At 40.8% G+C, this 19,488-nt stretch overlaps 1 protein-coding gene and 1 long non-coding RNA gene across 5 annotated transcripts; both read left to right on the top strand.

The window, feature by feature from the left end:
* Nucleotides 1-8,933: 8,933 nt before the first annotated feature.
* Nucleotides 8,934-15,506, top strand: LOC125298906 (interferon-induced GTP-binding protein Mx1-like). Of its 2 annotated transcripts, none has more exons than XM_048249825.1 (14): nt 8,934-9,128; nt 9,260-9,334; nt 9,420-9,622; nt 10,127-10,264; nt 10,635-10,789; nt 11,361-11,499; nt 11,646-11,844; nt 12,088-12,166; nt 12,793-12,915; nt 13,068-13,200; nt 13,769-13,927; nt 14,126-14,202; nt 14,338-14,541; nt 14,672-15,506. In XM_048249825.1, exons 2-14 carry the CDS (start codon nt 9,264-9,266, stop codon nt 14,894-14,896), a joined length of 1,905 nt encoding a protein of 634 aa, XP_048105782.1. In that variant the 5' UTR covers nt 8,934-9,128; nt 9,260-9,263; the 3' UTR covers nt 14,897-15,506. The 2 variants fall into 2 exon arrangements, with proteins under 2 accessions (XP_048105782.1, XP_048105781.1); XM_048249824.1 differs by having other exon boundaries at nt 8,934-9,137.
* A 700-nt stretch (nt 15,507-16,206) lies between these two features.
* LOC125298907 lies at nt 16,207-19,402 on the top strand. Of its 3 annotated transcripts, none has more exons than XR_007194287.1 (5): nt 16,207-16,235; nt 17,271-17,344; nt 17,475-17,558; nt 17,882-17,971; nt 19,143-19,402. It is a non-coding gene; the product is annotated as an uncharacterized LOC125298907 (long non-coding RNA). The 3 variants fall into 3 exon arrangements; XR_007194288.1 differs by lacking the exon at nt 16,207-16,235 and adding an exon at nt 16,389-17,034; XR_007194286.1 differs by lacking the exon at nt 16,207-16,235 and having other exon boundaries at nt 16,389-17,344.
* The last annotated feature ends 86 nt before the right edge of the window (nt 19,403-19,488 follow it).

The raw sequence follows: 19,488 nt of genomic DNA, 5'->3' as shown, positions 1-19,488 counted from the left end.
ACCCTGGTCTTATGCTCTAAAAATGTTTACTTTTGCCACAATTTCAGAGAAAAGCCAAACATCATAAAAAGTTTCACAGGCTTCAAAAATTATCAAATCTTCACCAAAATTCTCACAGACAATGTTTAGACAAAGCCTCACAAAAGTTATCAAAATAATTTGTATACGTTGTTCCATTTCAGAGATATAGGCCAATAAAGTTCGACCACTCAGCCCATTTCTCCTACAGTATATCACCTATATTCCTATATGAGTAATTTTTTTTCTTGGATAACAACCATACAACCATCATTAAGTGGATACCATTAACAGTGCACATTTTCAGATCTGTACTCTTTTTTATAACACCCTTAATTCTATTGTCAAATGCATGCTAGGAATTTTCTTGATGTTGTGTGTTTGCCAACACACATTTTCACCATGTGAATGTGACTACCCAATATATAGAATTGTCAGTGGCTCAGTGGGCTAATGCCTAATGCTGGTGTTTGTTAGGTTGAGAGTTCGAATCCTGGTAGAGCTTTAGGCTCAACCTGCATATGCTATTGGTTATTAAAGATTCAAACCATTGAATCAGAATGCTGAAACACTGACATTTAGGGGAACTTCTTTGTTTACTATTTTTCCTTCATCATTAAGTCTATCATATTTATATTTTATCCATTAGTGTTCTTCTCTACAAATGTCTAATTGCTCCAGAATTTCAAACAGTTTTCAGGTGTACTCTTTTAGGAAAGCCCTTCATTTTATTGTCAAACGTATGCTTGGGAGTTTTTCTTGTGTGTTTGCCAACACACATTTTCACCATGTGAATGTGAGTGGCCAATATGTAGGACTGTCAGTGGCTCAGTGGGATAATGCCTTGTACTGCTGTTTCTTAGGTTGAGAGTTCGAATCCCTGCTGGTCATATAATATTCACATTGAACAGCACCTCAATAACATCAGGCAATCAACATTCACACTCATCAGTTTCCAAGAATCAGAATGGCACAACACTCAATGGCATAAAGGGGAACTTCTTTGTTTACTATTTTTCCTTCATCATTAAGTCTATCTTTTATATGTCATCCATTAGTGTTCTTCTTTACAAATGTCTAATTGCCCCAGAATTTCAAACAGTTTTCAGGTGTACTCTTTTAGGAGAGCAGTTCAGCGATGTCTCAAAAACCTGCTTCTCAAACTACCCTTTCCTCCAGTGTGTCACAATGGTAAATCTATTTCAATTACCTTTTCACATAGTTTTACTGTTATTGGTAAGACCTCAGTCAGACATTAATTTATTATATTCCCTGCTTTTCCCTTCTGTTCAAAAACTGACAGTCCTGTCACACAAATGCCCTGATTTGCTTTTGTTTTGTGTGCACTCCCAGAACAAGATTGACAAAATTCAGTCGAGTCAGGAGGCCAAAGTGGAGGAGAGAATCAAGGAGCAGTTTAAGATGGAACAGCTGGTCTACACACAGGACACCATCTACTTCAAGACCCTGAAGAAGGAGGGAGATCCCTCTGTGGAGAACTGCACTGAATATGACAGCAGGAGCAAGTATCCTGAAATGCTTCAGGCGTACTATGAGGTGACGATTCAACCTTGCGTTTGAAAATAAAATGAATATTAAAGTTAAACTGAAGGGATAGCCTATCTGCTTCTGGAAACATCTGAAAAAGTCAGGCCAGCTCAGCTAACTCAGTTGCTTCTCTGTTTCTCTCTCAGATAGTGATTCAGTGCTTGGCGGACCAGATTCCCATGCTGATCCAGTTCTTCTTGTTGAAGGAGTCAGCTCGGGTGCTGTGCAGTGAGATGCTTGGCCTCATCGAGGGGGTGGACGTGGACAAGGCTCTGTGCGAGGGCTCGGACTGCAGCCGTCGCCGTAACAACCTGCAGGGCCGCATCGAGCATCTCAGCCTGGCTCAGGAGAAACTCAGCCGTTTCCTCTAAATGCTAGATTGTTTGCAATTCAGACATGGATATGAACTACAGTAGCTTTTTTAATCAGGGATAGCATAACTATACACAATACAGCTTTTTTGTTATCATTCTTATTTATTGGATTTTATCAAAAACACTAAACAGTTTTCACAGGTCACAAAATTTGTCCAAACTGGTAATGTAGTAGTTGTAGTTTATTTATGGACTGAAAAAACATTGTTCCAAATATATCTTAGTCTACATTAAAAACTGCAATTTACAAGCCTGGTCGGTTGGTTCTGTGCATATAAACAGGGACGTCACATCCTATCTAATCTAAGGGTAAATAAAGACAGAATACATTAAAACTAAAGCCACAAGGTGATTCTGTCACAGGTTTAGTATCTTGGTTACGCCACCTTAGAATTAACTTGACTTCCTTCATTAATTAGGTCACTCTTTGCTGTAATGAAGCACCCCCCTGCACCCACACCAACTCAGGGAAGGATTTAGACAAAATACAAAATGCTGGTGGCGTCATCGGATCACTCAGTCTGTTTCTCTTCTTGAGATTCCAACAGACACCTATCCATAGGACTGTTTTCTTCACAGGCGATATATCCGCGTCCGCCAGCTCCTTAGTGATCCACCACCACACCATTAAAACACACACAAACACACCAGAGCCAAGGCAGGAATCGCCTCACACATGTATGCTTACATCGGCTTATAAAAGTGCCTCTCGCCTCTACAATTGTGATCCAATAACACAGTGTAATCAGTCATCAGTAAATAGGCTACAGCTGGTTTGTTTACATGTTGGTTCCACATAACATTACCACTCCCTATGCACTATGCAGGTTTAGGTATTTTTGATGACTGTAGAGCTCCCTCTAGAATTACAATATATTTATATTTTACTGTGCTGTAAAAAGCAAACTTCTCATGACTTATCCCACCTGTACACAATGAAAATGCTTTTGTTGTGGAGGTGAAGGATTAACAAAAGGACGTTAGACATTCGGGTGTCCATTCTACTGGAACACTCTTTTTTTCCCATACTTAGTTGTATTTTGTAAGAGGGCATTAAGAGGCCGGTGTATCTTTGAGAATCCTCCGATGAACCGTCGGTAATACCCGACAAATCCTAGAAATCATACATTATGGACGGTTGATGGGATTTTCCAGTTTTGCACTGCAGATGTTTTTTTTCAGATCAGGCTGAACTCCTTCTGAATCCACCAGGTGTCCTAAGATCCTAGATGGCTAGATCCTAACCTGCTTTTGGCAGAGTGAACAGTTTTCAGGGTTTTTTTTGTCCAAAGGACCTCATTCTATGATATAGCCTACCTCTTCTAGATGTTGTACATGGCTTTCAAAGCTGGGAAAAAATATAATCACATCATCAAAATAGATTAATACAGTATCTAAATTCAGGTCCCCCAAGCATTGCTACATCAGTCTTTGAAATGTTTCAGGTCCATTACGTAACCCAAAAGTCAATCTTTGGAATTCATACAGGCCCATGGGTGTGGCAAAGGCTGTTTACTGTTTATCCCTTTTTATCACCAACCTACATCTGCCAATATCCAAGTCCAATGTTGAGTGCCATGTCTTTTCAGTTCCAGGAAGTGGGTACACATCTTTGTAGGTTACAGAGTTTAATTTCTGGTAGTCTACATAAAAAATGAAGACCACCCCCCTTCTTTTGGACCATGTCTTGGCCGGTCTGAAGTGTAATTAAACTATGACCTTACCATAAGTAAAGTTGATGAATTTATTCTGATCGTTTTTCAACTCAATTCTGATGTTCTCTATATGTGACTGGCTGACGGGCATGTAGTGCAGGCGATCGTATTGAATGTTGACGAAATAATGTTGCTGACCTTTAATTTCTACTGTTCTGAGGAGAGGGCAAAAGTGTCACCGACTCTATGGCTATGTCGGCTTTGTCATTTTTCAAAGCAATAACGTTTTCCAGCCCTGGTGGTGGTCTGTAGAACTTTATCCACGTAAAACACTTTGTTGGCCCCCACTGCAGCTCTGGCTCGTAAAAAGTACCTTTGATCTCTTCATCGTCAAAATTCTGGATTTTATACACCGGAGGCTGGCGCTCGTGTCTCTCCTTGACAATAAATAGCTCGGAGGTGAACGTCTATTCGTAGCGTTTATCAAACACGCCCCTTAATTTAGACAGACGCACTGTGTCACCTCGGAGGAATTTAAACTTTGTTTTTTTAGCAGTCCTCCTGCACGTCATACAGCGTTTGAAATACCTCGAGAGTGTTTTCAGGATTCACGTCAATGGGTCTCATACCTATACTGGAGTGAAAACTGTGATTATAGCTATGGATAAGGTCAGGTAGATGTTGATGTAGCGGCGGGTGTTTTTCGCTGTGAAATATCGCCACATGCGACTTTTGAGAGTCAGGTTAAACCTTTTTTTGGAAATCCTTATTAAAAAACTCTTTGCCATTATCAGTTTGTAACTTAGCAGGTATCCCAGACTGCTGTAAAACATCATCAAAGGCGGCTGTCACTTCAGCCCCTGTTTTACTTTTTAAAGTGTGTACGTAGGCTCGTTTGGAAAACACGTCAATCACGGTCAGCATATAGCGCACGGCGTCGTTTTCAGCTTTTAACATTTGCATATCGTGCATATTTGCATAACATTAAAGACCTGGCCCTTGGTTGAAATTGGTTAAATGGTCCAGTAATTCATCAAAGGCTCTCTCCAAAACAACACCCCGCCTCTCCGCCATATTTGACACATGCCCCCTCCACTTTTCTGACTCCAAGTGATGTCTCGTTTCGGCCAGCAAAAGCCTGAGACGCTTCACATTAGCCGAGTCTGACTCAGAACAGTGACCGGCAGAGTACACTGCGCTGTCATTCGTTTCCTGGGCTAAAAACATTTTCAATAGGCGAATTAAACGTCCCACAGCGAGCTGGCTAAAAGCCAAGTGTAAAATGGAAGACAGTAACACATGTTTAATACTCCAGGGTACCAACAACAACCTGGGTGGAGATCTCCCCCTCCTCCACCTCCACCTCCTCCTCATGCACAATTTCCAGAACAGGTGGTGAATTTTCTTTATCCAAAACCTCTGCACTGTGTAGTTTGCAATACTGAGCAACGTTTTCGTCGTGCTTCAGAACCCTTTCTCTGGCCACAGTCCAGATACGCACAGCGGTGCAACCTAGCTCTTCGATGTCAGGAACGGTTTTACCCAGAGTCTCCAGCTCTTCGAAGACCCTTTCAGCAATATGCGGCGCCTCCTTTAGCTCATTGAGAATACATTCGGCCATACCCCGTACTCTGGACTCGTGAGGTTTCATGCCCCGCTTCCCTAGTTGACACATCAGATTAGACAGGAAGGAGGGGGTCCACAGCTTCATGACCAGGTCTTCGAAATTGTTGTAAAAGTAATAAAGAGGGGGGTCCTGCAGACATTCATGACGCCTCTGGCTAGGATGTTGTATGGCACAGCCCTGACAGTGATCTTTAAGACGGCGGCGCGTCACCACATCCGCAATTGGCAGGACGTAAGCTTTGATGGTATCAATCATCCGTTGGTTCACAGGCCACACCATATTCAGATGGTGAGGCTTGTTCTTTCTATACGCTTCAGAGTCGGCCATGGCGGTAGTTCTCTGTAGAGGCGGGCGTTGATGGATAATGAGTCTTTTTTCTTTAGGCCCTGAGTTCTTATATAAGGTAGCTCGCATGTAGTGGGGGTGGGGGGAGGGGTTAAGGAGGGGCTCATAGCATCACAAGTCTTCTTCATCATCCTTCAGAATACACCGACTGATTTTCACCACACTGCTTAGAACGCGACTTTTCACAAATAAGGCTTGAATATGGTCACTATGCTGAACCACCATTTCATGCCAAACACTCAGAGGCACCCGAATGCTGTCGGAGAATGGGGCCCGATCCGTCTCCTCGCCTGCCTGCCTGGAGACCACTACATAAGAACCCTCTCCATCTCTCACAGTGCAGAAATAGCGCATATATATTTTCTCACGGTCCTGGGGGCTAGTTTGCAACACAGATCCCACCGCCTCAGAGCAGCCTACTCGACCCGCCAATGTACACCGCACAATCTCTTGACACATTTTCCAGTCCGATGATTTCAACAGCAGCTTGCTCTCCAAAGGCTCAGTACCCAGTTCCACGTCCTCCATGTAGAGACACAGCTGGCCCAGCTGAAACAGAAATTTGTAACATAAAGCTTTACCCTCCCAACTCACACAACCGCATAACTGTGCAGGGGGTGGCTCCTGCGTGCGAGAAAGAATATTTTCAGAGCTTTTTCTCTTAGGGGCCCCACTTAGCCGCTCGCTACTAGGACCCGCATTTTCAGGAGTTGATAAACTAGCCATGCTTACTTTGCTATCTTTACCCATACTTTTACACCACTTTTATTCTCCAACAGCACCACTCCATAATTGCTCGCGCATGACACTCTCATGACATCCCGCAACAGGAGACAACCCATGACCAACACATCCGTGTACACCCCCACACCCCTGCACACACACACCCATGCACACCCACACACCCATGCACACCCCACCCATGCACACACACACACACACATACACACACACACACACACACACACACACACACACACACACAAAGCCCCCGCCCCGGCCAAAAAAACATGAAATTACTAAAAAAACATACAAAATGATCATAAAAAGTACAAAAATGACACTAAAACCTACAAAACGGTCAAATTCACTATTTCCCCGCAGACACACACACACACACAAAAACACACACACACACACAGCCCCATGCACACACACACACACACACACACACACACACGCACACAGCCCCCTCCCCCAGACACATGTCTCATACTAAAGCACCCCGCCACATTCAAACAACCTGTCAGACTCAATTGATGACAAGTTCAAAACCGGATGTCCCGCCCTCTCCGGAAATCAAATACCTTTGGCGGATGTCCCACCTTAATCAACCGCAAGTCCCGCCCACCTGTCACTTTTTGATTTAATTGAGTGATGAGGAAACTATATACTATATTCTCTGACATGGTTGGGAGTTGGTGGGTGGTCGCTGTCGTCCTGTCCGCCACACTCGGCCTGCTCTCCCCACACACCTGCCTGCACCAGGGCCGGTTGAAGAGGACGAGGAAGTTGAGAGAGAGCAGGATGAGGTTGTACAGAGGAGGGTGGAGTCATCTGAATCCGATAATTCAGAAAGCAGTGACTCAGAATGCTCTGATTCAGACTGATACGTGTTTTGTGTTGTTTCGGGTGTTGCCGTTATTGGTGACGATAACTACCTCTCCACATAATGCAGCAGGTGGTACCTCCGATGTGCATTAAAAAAAAAAAAAAAAACCTCTCCGGGAACCGTCACCTTACCGTGGTGGAGGTGTTTGTGTGTCCCTATGACCCGAGAGCTATGTTGTCTGGAGCCTTGTGCTCCTGGTAGGGCCTCCCATGACAAACTGGTCTCTGGTGAGGGGCCTGACGAAGAATGGTTCAGGGCAGGACGGCAGGCCCTAAGGGGGCAGTCGCCACTAGCTGGCTATCTGGCTATTTTCACTCTACTGAATGCCAGCCATCTTGAATTTCAATGTCAAAACTAGGTTTGATGATTAAAATGATGTCAGATTTGGAATCCTCATGGTTGACTTGTATGAAAAAGTGCCTTCATACATGATTCTAGGTCATCCAGATCAAAAGTTATTTTTTAGAGATGGCGTCGGGCGCCATTTTGAATTTGGCTCTCTAGCAAAAAATGCCGGGATTTTTGGGAGGGACATGGGGGCTAAATCTTTTCTAAAGGGTCCATAGAGGTCAAATCAATCATCAAAACATGGTTGCCAGAGGATGGTCACAGAACCTCACATTATGACCCGACTATGTGTTTCATTTACCTAATAAAATAATGAAATTACACAATAAATAAATGGACAAACTTTGTTTTTCCTGATATTTTTAATCATATGACACTGGCTGGATCAGTGCCCCCACCCCATAACCCCACTGTTTACCAGACTGGGTTTTCAGAGACCACTCCCTGGGAAATCCCTTTCACAGATGTCTAAACCATTCTTTCAGTTTCAGTGGTACACCGTGGTAGTTGCTCAAGAGTGCACTGCCTATTGACTGGTGATAGACACAGGAGGAATGTATAGATTTCAGTGAAGTTGCAACAATGTTTTTCAGATAAAGTCTCTTAAAAAAGAAAATCTGTCTATTGAAATATGGACAAATATTAACTTTACACTGTATACAATACACACCTTACATGCAGCAAAAGTATCTAAAACCATAACATTAATGCTTCTTGAGGTGTCCATGTCTCCAGCACACTTGTGTGTCCAGGGAGAGTGAAGTGGCATAGGCCTACCCTGAACAGGGTGGAACAGTTTTTGATATTGTTCTTCTTCAGGCCTTAAGGGTATTAGGATATACAGGGATATTCCCATCCGTCAAAAGCACACATTTTTAAAAAATCATTTATTTGTTTGTTTAAGTCTTGGTGTCACGGGAATGCTGGCGAGTATGCCGCTCCGTCTGGCATCTTTTTGTCGTGTGTATCAATGTCTTATGTGTGGAGCACTTTGTGCATTGAAAAAGCGATAGCCTATATTTGTTTGTCTGTAAAGCACTTTGTGCTATATGCTGGACAAGTTCTATAATGTTATTATCATTATATTATTATTAAAGCGGATTGAGCAGCATCTGCAGACATCAGAGTAAGATAGTGCTGCATCTCCCCCAATACTGCAACACACAAACGAACAAACAAACAATACATACCTGCAATTTCAATGGATGAACAACCAGCTGTGTTTGTAAATGATTGATAAGAACATAGTTTATACCCTACTATCACTTCTGGACTTTTCAGGGATGTACCACATTTCCGAGCTTTAGCGGTCTGCCAGACATGTTGCCTCTTGTTTGGCTTAGACAGGGATCAGATGATAATGAATATTGACAGAAGGGGAAAAGAATTAACCTAACTCTCGCCAGATGAGTTTCGTTCCGCCTAGCCCAAGCTCGAGGGTTAATTTAGTTAGAAAAAAACAGCTTTTTTATGTGATGTTACTGTGTGAGTCAACACTGGAAGTTCCTCCAAGAGCTCTTTCAGTTTCAGTATTACACAGTGGGATATAAATGAGTTAGCAAAACTGCCTCTCGGCACTCGTTGCACACAGAGCTGGGAGGGTAAGTAGGGTAAGTTTCATCAGTTTTGCTAAAATAATAAGTTGATGGGGCCAGTTCATAAAATCCAAACACGGATAAATTAATATTTCTGTCTGTCCTCTATGAAATGCAAACCATTCATTTGTCTTCAGTACAATGGATAAGTGGAACCCTGTGGATAGTGACGAGGAAATCCAATCTCTCTCTGAGGAGGAGATAGGGAAAGGGTATGTATCTCAATCAGTAACACAACAGTGCATACATTGTGATTAACCTGCTTCTGATAGAGTGGTGGTTGTTCCATTTCTCTAGTATCAGTAAAGAAATGGATGGGGTATTCCACAGTCATTTGAGTGGACGGGTACGGCCCTATTTGGACCTCATCGACTCACTGCGTCTGATGGGCATCGATCAGGATCTACCCTTGCCTGCGATAACAGTGATCGGAGACCAGAGCTCAGGGAAGAGCTCCGTGTTGGAGGCGCTGTCTGGAGTAGCTCTCCCCAGAGGCAGTGGTGAGATCATATTGCCAAACTTCACACTTTGTATTAACACATATACTCTGCACACAGTTGGAGGGATAATTAGAGACCCTTTGCCCACAGAGAATGTCCTATTGTTTTTTGTTTGTTTAGAGAGAATGTCCTTGATTTGGCCTAGTTTGTTAGCCTGGAAAATCCAGACCCTGATAATCTAGAAAGATTAAGGGTCTGGCAAAGAGCAATGTAATGGTCCAACTCGAGGGGCGGCAACAAGCATGCATTTAAAAATCTCATTGCACGCAATTGGATAACACTAGACCATGTTTACTGTCCTCCAATGTTTCAGCGCTGTCTTCATTGTGCTCTCGCGAGAACTCTGGTTTGTGAGGTCTTCAAACATTCTATTAAAAAAACACTTAGCCATCACCCTTATTTTATTTTTCTATGAGAGAAATGTTTTATGCTGTATCTGTCATCCATACCATCATGTTTTTGCTTGCTCACTAGTGGCTCAATCAGAAATCTCTTTCCCCTCAGGTATTGTAACTCGATGCCCGCTGATGCTGAAGTTGAGGAAGTTGAAGGGAGGTGTGCAGTGGAAGGCCATCATCTCCTACAAAGACACGACTACTGAATTCACTGACCCCACTCTGGTTGAGGGCTATGTCAATGAGGGTAGGATGGAAAGTGTATTGCACATTGATCCTCTTCGCTTGTTCTACAAATATAATGTGTTTGTGTGTTAAACCAGTAGAGATGCACACACACTGTATGCCTTTTTTATGACTAACTGATAGAGGGTTGTGGCATGTCTAATAGATCATAACGAAAATGATTGCATCTTATCTCTTCTTTAATTTATAAATGTTATAATCATGGCACTGCCTTATAATATTCAACTTGGCTAATTTGTCCAAGAAGTCAAATATTATTTTGTAAAAGTGAATTTAAATTTCCGTTACATAATTAAACCCTTTCATGTCAGTTATGGAAACTGTTTATTATACTGTCACTCTAAGCTTCCCTTCGTCAATGTGTCCATCAGCCCAGAATGAGCTGGCTGGAGACGGTGTTGGGATCTGTGACGAGCTGATCAGCCTGGAGATCATGTCTCCTGAAGTGTGTGACCTCACTCTGATTGATTTACCCGGCATTGCCCGGGTGCCTGTCAAAGGACAACCTGATAACATTGGAGATCAGGTGAGGGAAATAATTTAGGTCTAATAGGCACTTTTTCAACTTTTGATTATGTTTTGATCGTTTGAGACTAGGTTAAGGGAAAACTACACATTAAAAAAAAACCTTCTAATATGATGGAAGGTCTCCAAACCGATTTTTGTTGTTGATTAACCTCATAATAATGCAATACATTTTCCTGTTTGAATTGTAGTTATTAAAGGTGCCATGTGTAATGTCCGCCAAAAAATCAATTCATACTCCACATTCCATATAAGATGGGGGAAGTTTACCTCCAGAAAGTAAGTTGGTCTACCCTGGAGTAACAGTTTGGCTGGCGGTTATGTTGCCCGCATACTGCCTCCCATGGCTGAAACTGGTATTATGACACCTGTCGGGCTGTGGCTAGTAATTTAGCATGCTAATTCAGGTTGATATCTCTGCAGCACTATACCTTGGTAATTTATTAATGACATCGCCCTTATTTCTTCTAGTTCTTTTTATGCGTGTAGCTCATTTTTTGGATATTTTTACCTCAATTCTTACACGTGGCACCTTTAAACTATAAACCCCTTCTCAATCTTGTCTGTTGAAGATTAAAAGGCTCATTCTAAGCTTTATTGAGAAGAGTGAAACCATCAACTTGGTGGTGGTTCCATGTAATGTCGACATAGCAACAACTGAAGCTCTAAAAATGGCCCAAGAAGTTGACCCAGAAGGGAAAAGAACTTTGGGTAATACTTTTCTCAAACTGGTTATCAATTCCTCCAAAAGATATTAATATCTTGTAATCCAAACATATATTTCTTAAACTAATATTTAGCATCCCCTCCAAATGACATGAATGTACCCTATAATCGGAATATTTTTGTTTTTACAGCTATTCTGACCAAGCCAGACCTTGTAGATCGTGGCACAGAAAAGAACATTTTGGAGATTGTTCACAATCAAGTCATTCCGCTGAGCAAAGGCTACATAGTTGTGAAATGCCGTGGTCAGCAGCAAATTCAGGACAAGATATCTCTAGCAGAGGCCACCAGGATGGAGAGAGATTTCTTTAGACAACACAAGTACTTCAGGTAAATGGGCACATACTTTTGTATAAGAACAATTCTATTAGACTTCTATTAGACTAGAGATGAAATTGGGTAATTAGATATCTCTCCAAGACACAATCTACTGCAAAATAATATATTGACTTAATGTTTGGGTCCTGTGTGCCCTTATTTTTACGACAATGACTAGCATAGTCCCTTTCTTGGGATGTTTTATCTTCTTATTTTTTGTAATCTGTAATCTATTTTTGCATTTTTACCTAATAGCTGTCTTCTCAATGAGGAAAAGGCCACAACCCAGTGCCTTGCCACTAAACTAACCCAAGACCTGGTGGGCCACATCAAAGTAAGTACTTTTAGATCAGAACAAAACTAACATCTGATGTAATATTGCCTGTGGTAATATTGCCATCTGATGTAATATTGCCTATATATCTTTTAAATATATTTTTTAAAAAGAAGCTAGAAAGTTCTGTTTTTTTTTTATCTTGTATATGTTATGCCAGTCTTAAAATGGGCAAAACACCATTCCTAAAACAGGCAAATTACTAAAACCTTTCAATCACAGAATATTTATAGTATAATGATGACTATAATATGTAATATTGATATAATTTGTATTGTGCTGTGTGGCAAAAAACACAATTAATTTACAATGAAATTGATATTTCATAGCATACATGCTTTAGATATCCCTGCAACTTAGTTTATACTTGTAGTGCCATCTAGTGGTTGTAAGCTAGTAAAGCACTGCATCATAAAGAGCAGCTGGTGAGTGATCTTTTTTCCCCCCCCACAAACATACAGATTACTTGTTGTAATGTTGTTTTAATGTTGTAAATTAATTGTACTGATTTTGAATGTATTTGAATTTAATTTTGTCCTTGTTTGGAACTGTTTGGAAGTCAGCATTGATTTGTGTTGTATGTGTGTGTGTGTGTGTGTGTGTGTATGTGTGTGTGTGTGTTTTAGAACTCTCTACCAACACTGTCAGAGCAGATTAAAAAAGAGCTATGGGAGTCAAGGAAAAGCTTGAGTCAGTGTGTGGGAGGTCCTCCCATAGACCCCCCACAAAGAAAAAACTTCCTTGTGGACGTGAGTATTAACAGTAGGCCACTTTTTTTATCTATGAAAAATCTTTCTGAAAAATTAAATTAAATCAGACTGAGAATGAATCAACCATGGTCAATCCAGATGGCATTGCTGTGCCTCAAACAAACTCAATTTAAAAAAAAATCTCTTCTCAGACTTTAACTCAGTTCAACAACAACATCAACCGGCTGTCAGCTGGTGAAGTTGTCAATGACGACAACCTGTTTGTGCTCCTGCGACTCCATTTTCAGAAGTGGAAAGATGAACTTGAGAGTAGTCAAAACTCATGTGAGTGCTATATACCAACAAAATCAATCTCTACATTAATGGTGCTCTAAGCGATGTTACGCAGCTAAAACATTTTGGTCACATACAGCAAACATCACCTCACCATCTTAGCAACCTGTGTTAGCTACCTGTGCTCTGAATACACTGTAAAAAAAACGCAGTCTCTGTGGACCATAGACTGTATATATAGAACTATATACTGTATACAGTCTATGCTGTGGACAGCCCAGGCTCCAAAAACGGCAACAAAAACAACTTGGTCCAACCTGGACCATAAAAACATAAACTGTTCCAGCCAATCACAGACAAGATGCACATTCACATAGGAGAGTTTCCATTGCATGGGAGGAAGGAGGAGTGAGTAGAGAGCTAGTTCTCTGTTTTGTTTGAACATAAACAGAAGTGACATTAACCAACATCGCTAAGAGCTCCTTTAAAACATGTCTTGAAATTTTCCCCATGACAAAGAACAACAAAAATAAAAAAAAAACAATAACAAAATGTAGTATTCCAAAACCTAAAGCATTTTCTTTAATGTATGAATGATTCGGTGTTCTTCTTACAACAGATTCTATAATGGTACAGGATGTGGTGGACGAGTATGACTTAAAGCACAGAGGAAGAGAGCTCCCTGGTTTTAGTGACTATAAAGTGTTTGAGTTGGTCGTACAGAGACTGGTGATGAATCTACAAGGTCCTGCTCTTGACACTTTGAGGGTCATCAGAGGTAACCGAACAAAGCCTGAATGATTCATGTTCACATTACAAGTGTTGAATCTGTGTTACCTAACACACCTTAATAACTTGTTATTCCTTTAAGTGGTCCTTAATAGATGTAACAGTAATAAACATAAAAACATTTCGTTTTAGAAGTCTGTCAATTGTCATACATGAAATATTAGACATTATACTTTTTTTTTGGTAGAAACCATCGAGAAGCAGTTCAGCGATGTCTCAAAAACCTGCTTCTCAAACTACCCTTTCCTCCAGTGTGTCACAATGGTAAATCTATTTCAATTACCTTTTCACATAGTTTTACTGTTATTGGTAAGACCTCAGTCAGACATGAATTTATTATATTCCCTGCTTTTGTTCAGTCCTGTCACACAAATGCTTTCGTTTTGTGTGCACTCCCAGAACAAGATTGACAAAATTCAGTCGAGTCAGGAGGCCAAAGTGGAGGAGAGAATCAAGGAGCAGTTTAAGATGGAGCAGCTGGTCTACACACAGGACACCATCTACTTCAAGACCCTGAAGAAGCAGGGAGATCCCTCTGTGGAGAACTGCACTGAATATGACAGCAGGAGCAAGTATCCTGAAATGCTTCAGGCGTACTACGAGGTGACGATTCAACCTTGCGTTTGAAAATAAAATGAATATTAAAGTTAAACTGAAGGGATAGCCTATCTGCTTCTGGAAACATCTGAAAAAGTCACGCCAGCTCAGCTAACTCCAGTTGCTTCTCTCTCAGATAGTGATTCAGCGCCTGGCGGACCAGATTCCCATGCTGATCCAGTTCTTCCTGTTGAAGGAGTCGGCTCGGGTGCTGTGCAGTGAGATGCTTGGCCTCATCGAGGGGGTGGACGTGGACAAGGCTCTGTGCGAGGGCTCGGACTGCAGCCGTCGCCGTAACGACCTGCAGGGTCGCATCGAGCGTCTCAGCCTGGCTCAGGAGAAACTCAGCCATTTCCTCTAAATGGCCGAACCATTGACATGCAGCTGTTACAAGAAGTGTACAGTTGAGTTTATGTTATCAAAACATAAAAGTTATGTGCATAATATACTATGACTATGGATCACAAGCCCATAAATTAAACTGGTGCTAGATTGTTTGCAATTCAGACATGGATATGAACAACTACAGTAGCTTTTTTAATCAGGGATAGCATAACTATACACAATACAGCTTTTTTGTTATCATTCTTATTTATTGGATTTTATCAAAAACACTAAACAGTTTTCACAGGTCACAAAATTTGTCCAAACTGGTAATGTAGTAGTTGTAGTTCATTTATGGATGAAAAAACATTGTTCCAAATATATCTTAGTCTACATTAAAAACTGCAATTTACAAGCCTGGTCGGTTGGTTCTGTGCATATAAACAGAGACGCCACATCTTATCTAATCTAAGGGTAAATAAAGAATACATTAAAACTAAAGCCACAAGGTGATTCTGTCACAGGTTTAGTATCTTGGTTACGCCACCTTAGAATTAACTTGACTTCCTTCATTAATTAGGTCACTCTTTGCTGTAATGAAGCACCCCCCTGCACCCACACCAACTCAGGGAAGGATTTAGACAAAATACAAAATGCTGGTGGCGTCATCGGATCACTCAGTCTGTTTCTCTTCTTGAGATTCCAACAGACACCTATCCATAGGACTGTTGCTTTTCTTCACAGGCGATATATCCGCGTCCGCCAGCTCCTTAGTGATCCACCACCACACCATTAAAACACACACAAACACACCAGAGCCAAGGCAGGAATCGCCTCACACATGTATGCTTACATCGGCTTATAAAAGTGCCTCTCGCCTCTACAATTGTGATCCAATAACCCAGTGAAATCAGTCATCAGTAAATAAGCTACAGCTGGTTAATTTACATGTTGGTTCCACATGACAATACCACTCCCTATGCACTATGCAGGTTTAGGTATTTTTGATGACTGTAGAGCTCCCTCTACACTCAAAAAAATGAAATCTCACTATTGTTCATCTTAATAAATCCTCTTTCATAGGATTTACAAAACAAAATTAGGTTTCTAAGGTGAAATTGAGTTGGTTGTGTTATTTCAAATCAATAATGCGTTTTTGCTGATTAACTTAACATGTTTGCATTGGATCTACACAACTTTCTTGAACAAAACGCATTAGATTAGGACATTTGTCCCTCTATGGTTGCCCTAGCATTATTTCACAACTTATGAGGACCATGGTGAGGACTCCGCCAGAGACGGTTGAGAAAAGTGAAGGTCCGCCATTTTTTCTCTCGCTTGCTCACGGAAACATTTTTGGATCCTGTAATTGCAAGGTATGTATTTGTTGCTGTTCATAGTGTTTTTGTTTTGAGTTTAGCGAGTTTGTCGTAACAACAACTTGAATAATCTTTTTAGTAGATCTTATGTGTAAGTGTAAATGTGTTACTTATCTCGAGCAGCTAATGTTAGCTACTAAATCTGTCATGGTGGCTGGCGAGCTAACGTTAAGTCATCTCAGGCTAGAATTCTATCATGTTTCCCGGGTTAGTTTTGCTCCCTACTGAAGATAGACAGGGGTGGTGCCTTGATGGGGTTATTTCATATAAATCACAATTGAATGTTCATAGAAGTGCCAAGGTCAGGATGACTTCATGTATTTAACTGCTAAGATAAGCTAGCAGCTAACGTTAGCCCCATACAAACCCTGCCTGGGTTTAGCTTCTATGTAAATACTAATAGTTGGATCAGTATCTGAAAAATGTAATGTTTAAACGTAGGTGCACCCCACTCAGTTTGACCAAATTATCCTTCTGTGTCATGAACAATTAGCTAGGGTTGATGCAGACTCTAAAGTCCGTCAAGAAACATTTGAATCTTTTTAATGTTCGTGTAGCAAACTCTGCCATCTTGCCTAGTCTCTCTGTAACATTAGCCATGTGTAGCTGCAATCTTTAAAGGACAGCAGTTGCAGGAACATCAGACTTGTCATTATTTTTGTATTGCTATCATAGGCTACTTGGCTCTCATCCGGCTTATATATCAGTTAAAAGAGCAAAGCAAATGGCAGTTTCTTGCATGGAAACTTGCCCATTTTAAGCACACACATTTGTTGTCAACCACTATATTCAGGAGGTAAATAATTTTAAATTTTACATGCTAGAGGCTGCCTACTCTTCAATGTTTGAATGATTTGTTAATCACAAACAAGTAATTAATTAAATCACAAACAAGCCAATCTAATTAAAGGTTTTCTTCCTAGTTCAATTCTATTAAAATTCTGAATTGATTCTGTGATCCAATATTATTATAGTTTTACACATTTTAGTGTAAATTTGTTGAGTTTGATATACTTTCTCATCTCCCCACAGGCCTTTATGTGGCAGTGCAAATGTGGAGCGCAAGACCGAGTGTCATCAAGGTCTCATTTATTGAAGTATTACAGGTTAGCTCATGGTTACTTTGGTCGCAGACACCCATACCATATGCTAATTGTAATTCTTTCTGTATTTCCAAATGCTGGGTTGTATTGTTAGTTGATCTTTCTATCTCCTCTCCCCTCGTAACGTTGTCAGAATGTCAGAACTCGACATCATCTGCACAAGGCTGTCTGCTGTGTGTGCGTAGGAAGGGAGGAGATCATGGCTGCCATTGACCAGGTTAGTGAGAAGTTGTTTTGTGCCTCCCACTTTGAAAACCTGTGATCCAATATTAGGCCATGAGCTACGGACCTTGCCATGCACCTGCTAACTTTTGAAAGGTCTTACCTTGCTGACATGACATGAATTTGAAAGTTAACATTGACATATTTGGGGTGCACTGCCTGTTTCAACCCCATGAATAGATTTACATTGAAGATCAGTGCGTTCTAAAAATCTCTTTTAACATTTAACAAAGGGGGTTGCATGGTAAGGCATGGTAAACATTAAGATGCTTAATTTGTAAATGTAAGTAAAGTAGTGTTCATTTCCCTATTTTGCAGAATTATACCATTGGCTTGTTGAGAGCTTGCAACCTGAAAGCACTTGTGTACTTAAATGAAGGCTCTGAGAAACTCATAAAGGAATACCTGGTAAGTGTAAATGAATATAAAAAAAACAGTAAAGCATTACAGCAGCGAGAGTAGCAGTGGTACGTCTAGTGGAAAATGGGTATGAATGAATATGGCTTCTTATATTATTTTAGTACCCATGGACATTTCCTTGTTCATGTTTCGGTGCTTGTAATGTTTTGTTAAGGCTGTCTATATGCATGTTAAAGCAGAACAAGTCACCATCGGTCTGTTTGACCACGCATAAACCCTTTACAGACAAAGCTTCCTAGTCTGTGTTGGTAAAATGTCACCCAAAGTTTTAATTTTTGGTTTAATCTTTTTTTAGTTAAAAGAAATCATAGACGTTAGAGGGATTTTGGAGAGCAGAGAGTCTAAAGCAATGGTTCGGAGTGAATTTCACCAGAAGTGTATCTCGTAAATTACCCCACTAATAATGTCCGGAATATTACCAAACTTCTACAGTAGTACAAAAAGGGTCTGTACTCATAAACAACACCTACTGCAACGCTACGTTGACGTCACTTCGTGATTTGGTAAAAGCCCGTAAAAGTCCTGGCAGAAAGCGATGCATAAGTTTTATAAATGCTTGTATTTTCAGGTCAACACTTATATATCATCCAGTTATCAATATATGACTATGGAGTGTTGAATTCACTAGCTTTTCTCTTACACTTGTGAGTTTTGCAAAGGACTTTTACGAGCTTTTCACAAATCACGGAAGTGATGTCGACGTAGCGGTAGCAGCAGAGAGTAGAAGCTATCAGGCAAGTGTTATTTAAATAAGCTCCTGGTGTAGGCTACTTACAAACTTTCCAATGCCTCGTTTAATGAGTACAGACTCTTTTTATGTACTACTGTAGAAGTTTAGGGATATTCCGGACATTATTAGTGGGGTAATTTACGAGATACACTTTTGGTTTTGGTAAGCCATTGGGCTGATACATAGACTGACAGCGCAAACTCGACCAGGAAAAACTCGACCAAAGGAAAAAACCTACTTGGGGGGGGGTTGGTGCTCGCGATGATCATGCAATGACCCAAGGGTGAAATTCACTCAGAACCATTGCTTTAATTTAAAGGAGATGGGAGATGCGAGGTTAATCCACTGAATTCAAACATATCTAAAAACATATACTTTTGTTTGAAAAGTCCTCAATTAAATGTTTGTTTTTTTTGGTCTGTGGTAAAGGACGCGGACTGATGCCCAAAGCCAGATGAAGAAAACCACCATCGGGATCTTTGTAATCAAACATGAGGGTGCCAATGCCTCCACTAGAAGATGTAGACATTATAGTTGAATCACTAACAATGTAACAAAACTAAACATGCTGTGTTTAGCAGAGATATTTTTCTGTTCATTGCATTTCTATTTTACTAAAAAATGTCCCTGATGGATTGATGAGAATGGAGACAAAGGTTGCTGCTAAATAAATGCAGATTTGTTTTGAAGACCGTGTGTCTGTTTGCTATTTCAACACATTTGTTCAATTTTAGACATTTTATTTTATTTAGAAATGTTATGCAGAACAAATTCA

This window comes from Alosa alosa, chromosome 8 (genome assembly GCF_017589495.1).
Source record: "Alosa alosa isolate M-15738 ecotype Scorff River chromosome 8, AALO_Geno_1.1, whole genome shotgun sequence".
Taxonomy (NCBI): Eukaryota; Metazoa; Chordata; class Actinopteri; order Clupeiformes; family Clupeidae; genus Alosa; species Alosa alosa.
Note: the sequence above shows the minus strand (reverse complement) of the source record. Positions and strands in the feature narration are given on the sequence as shown.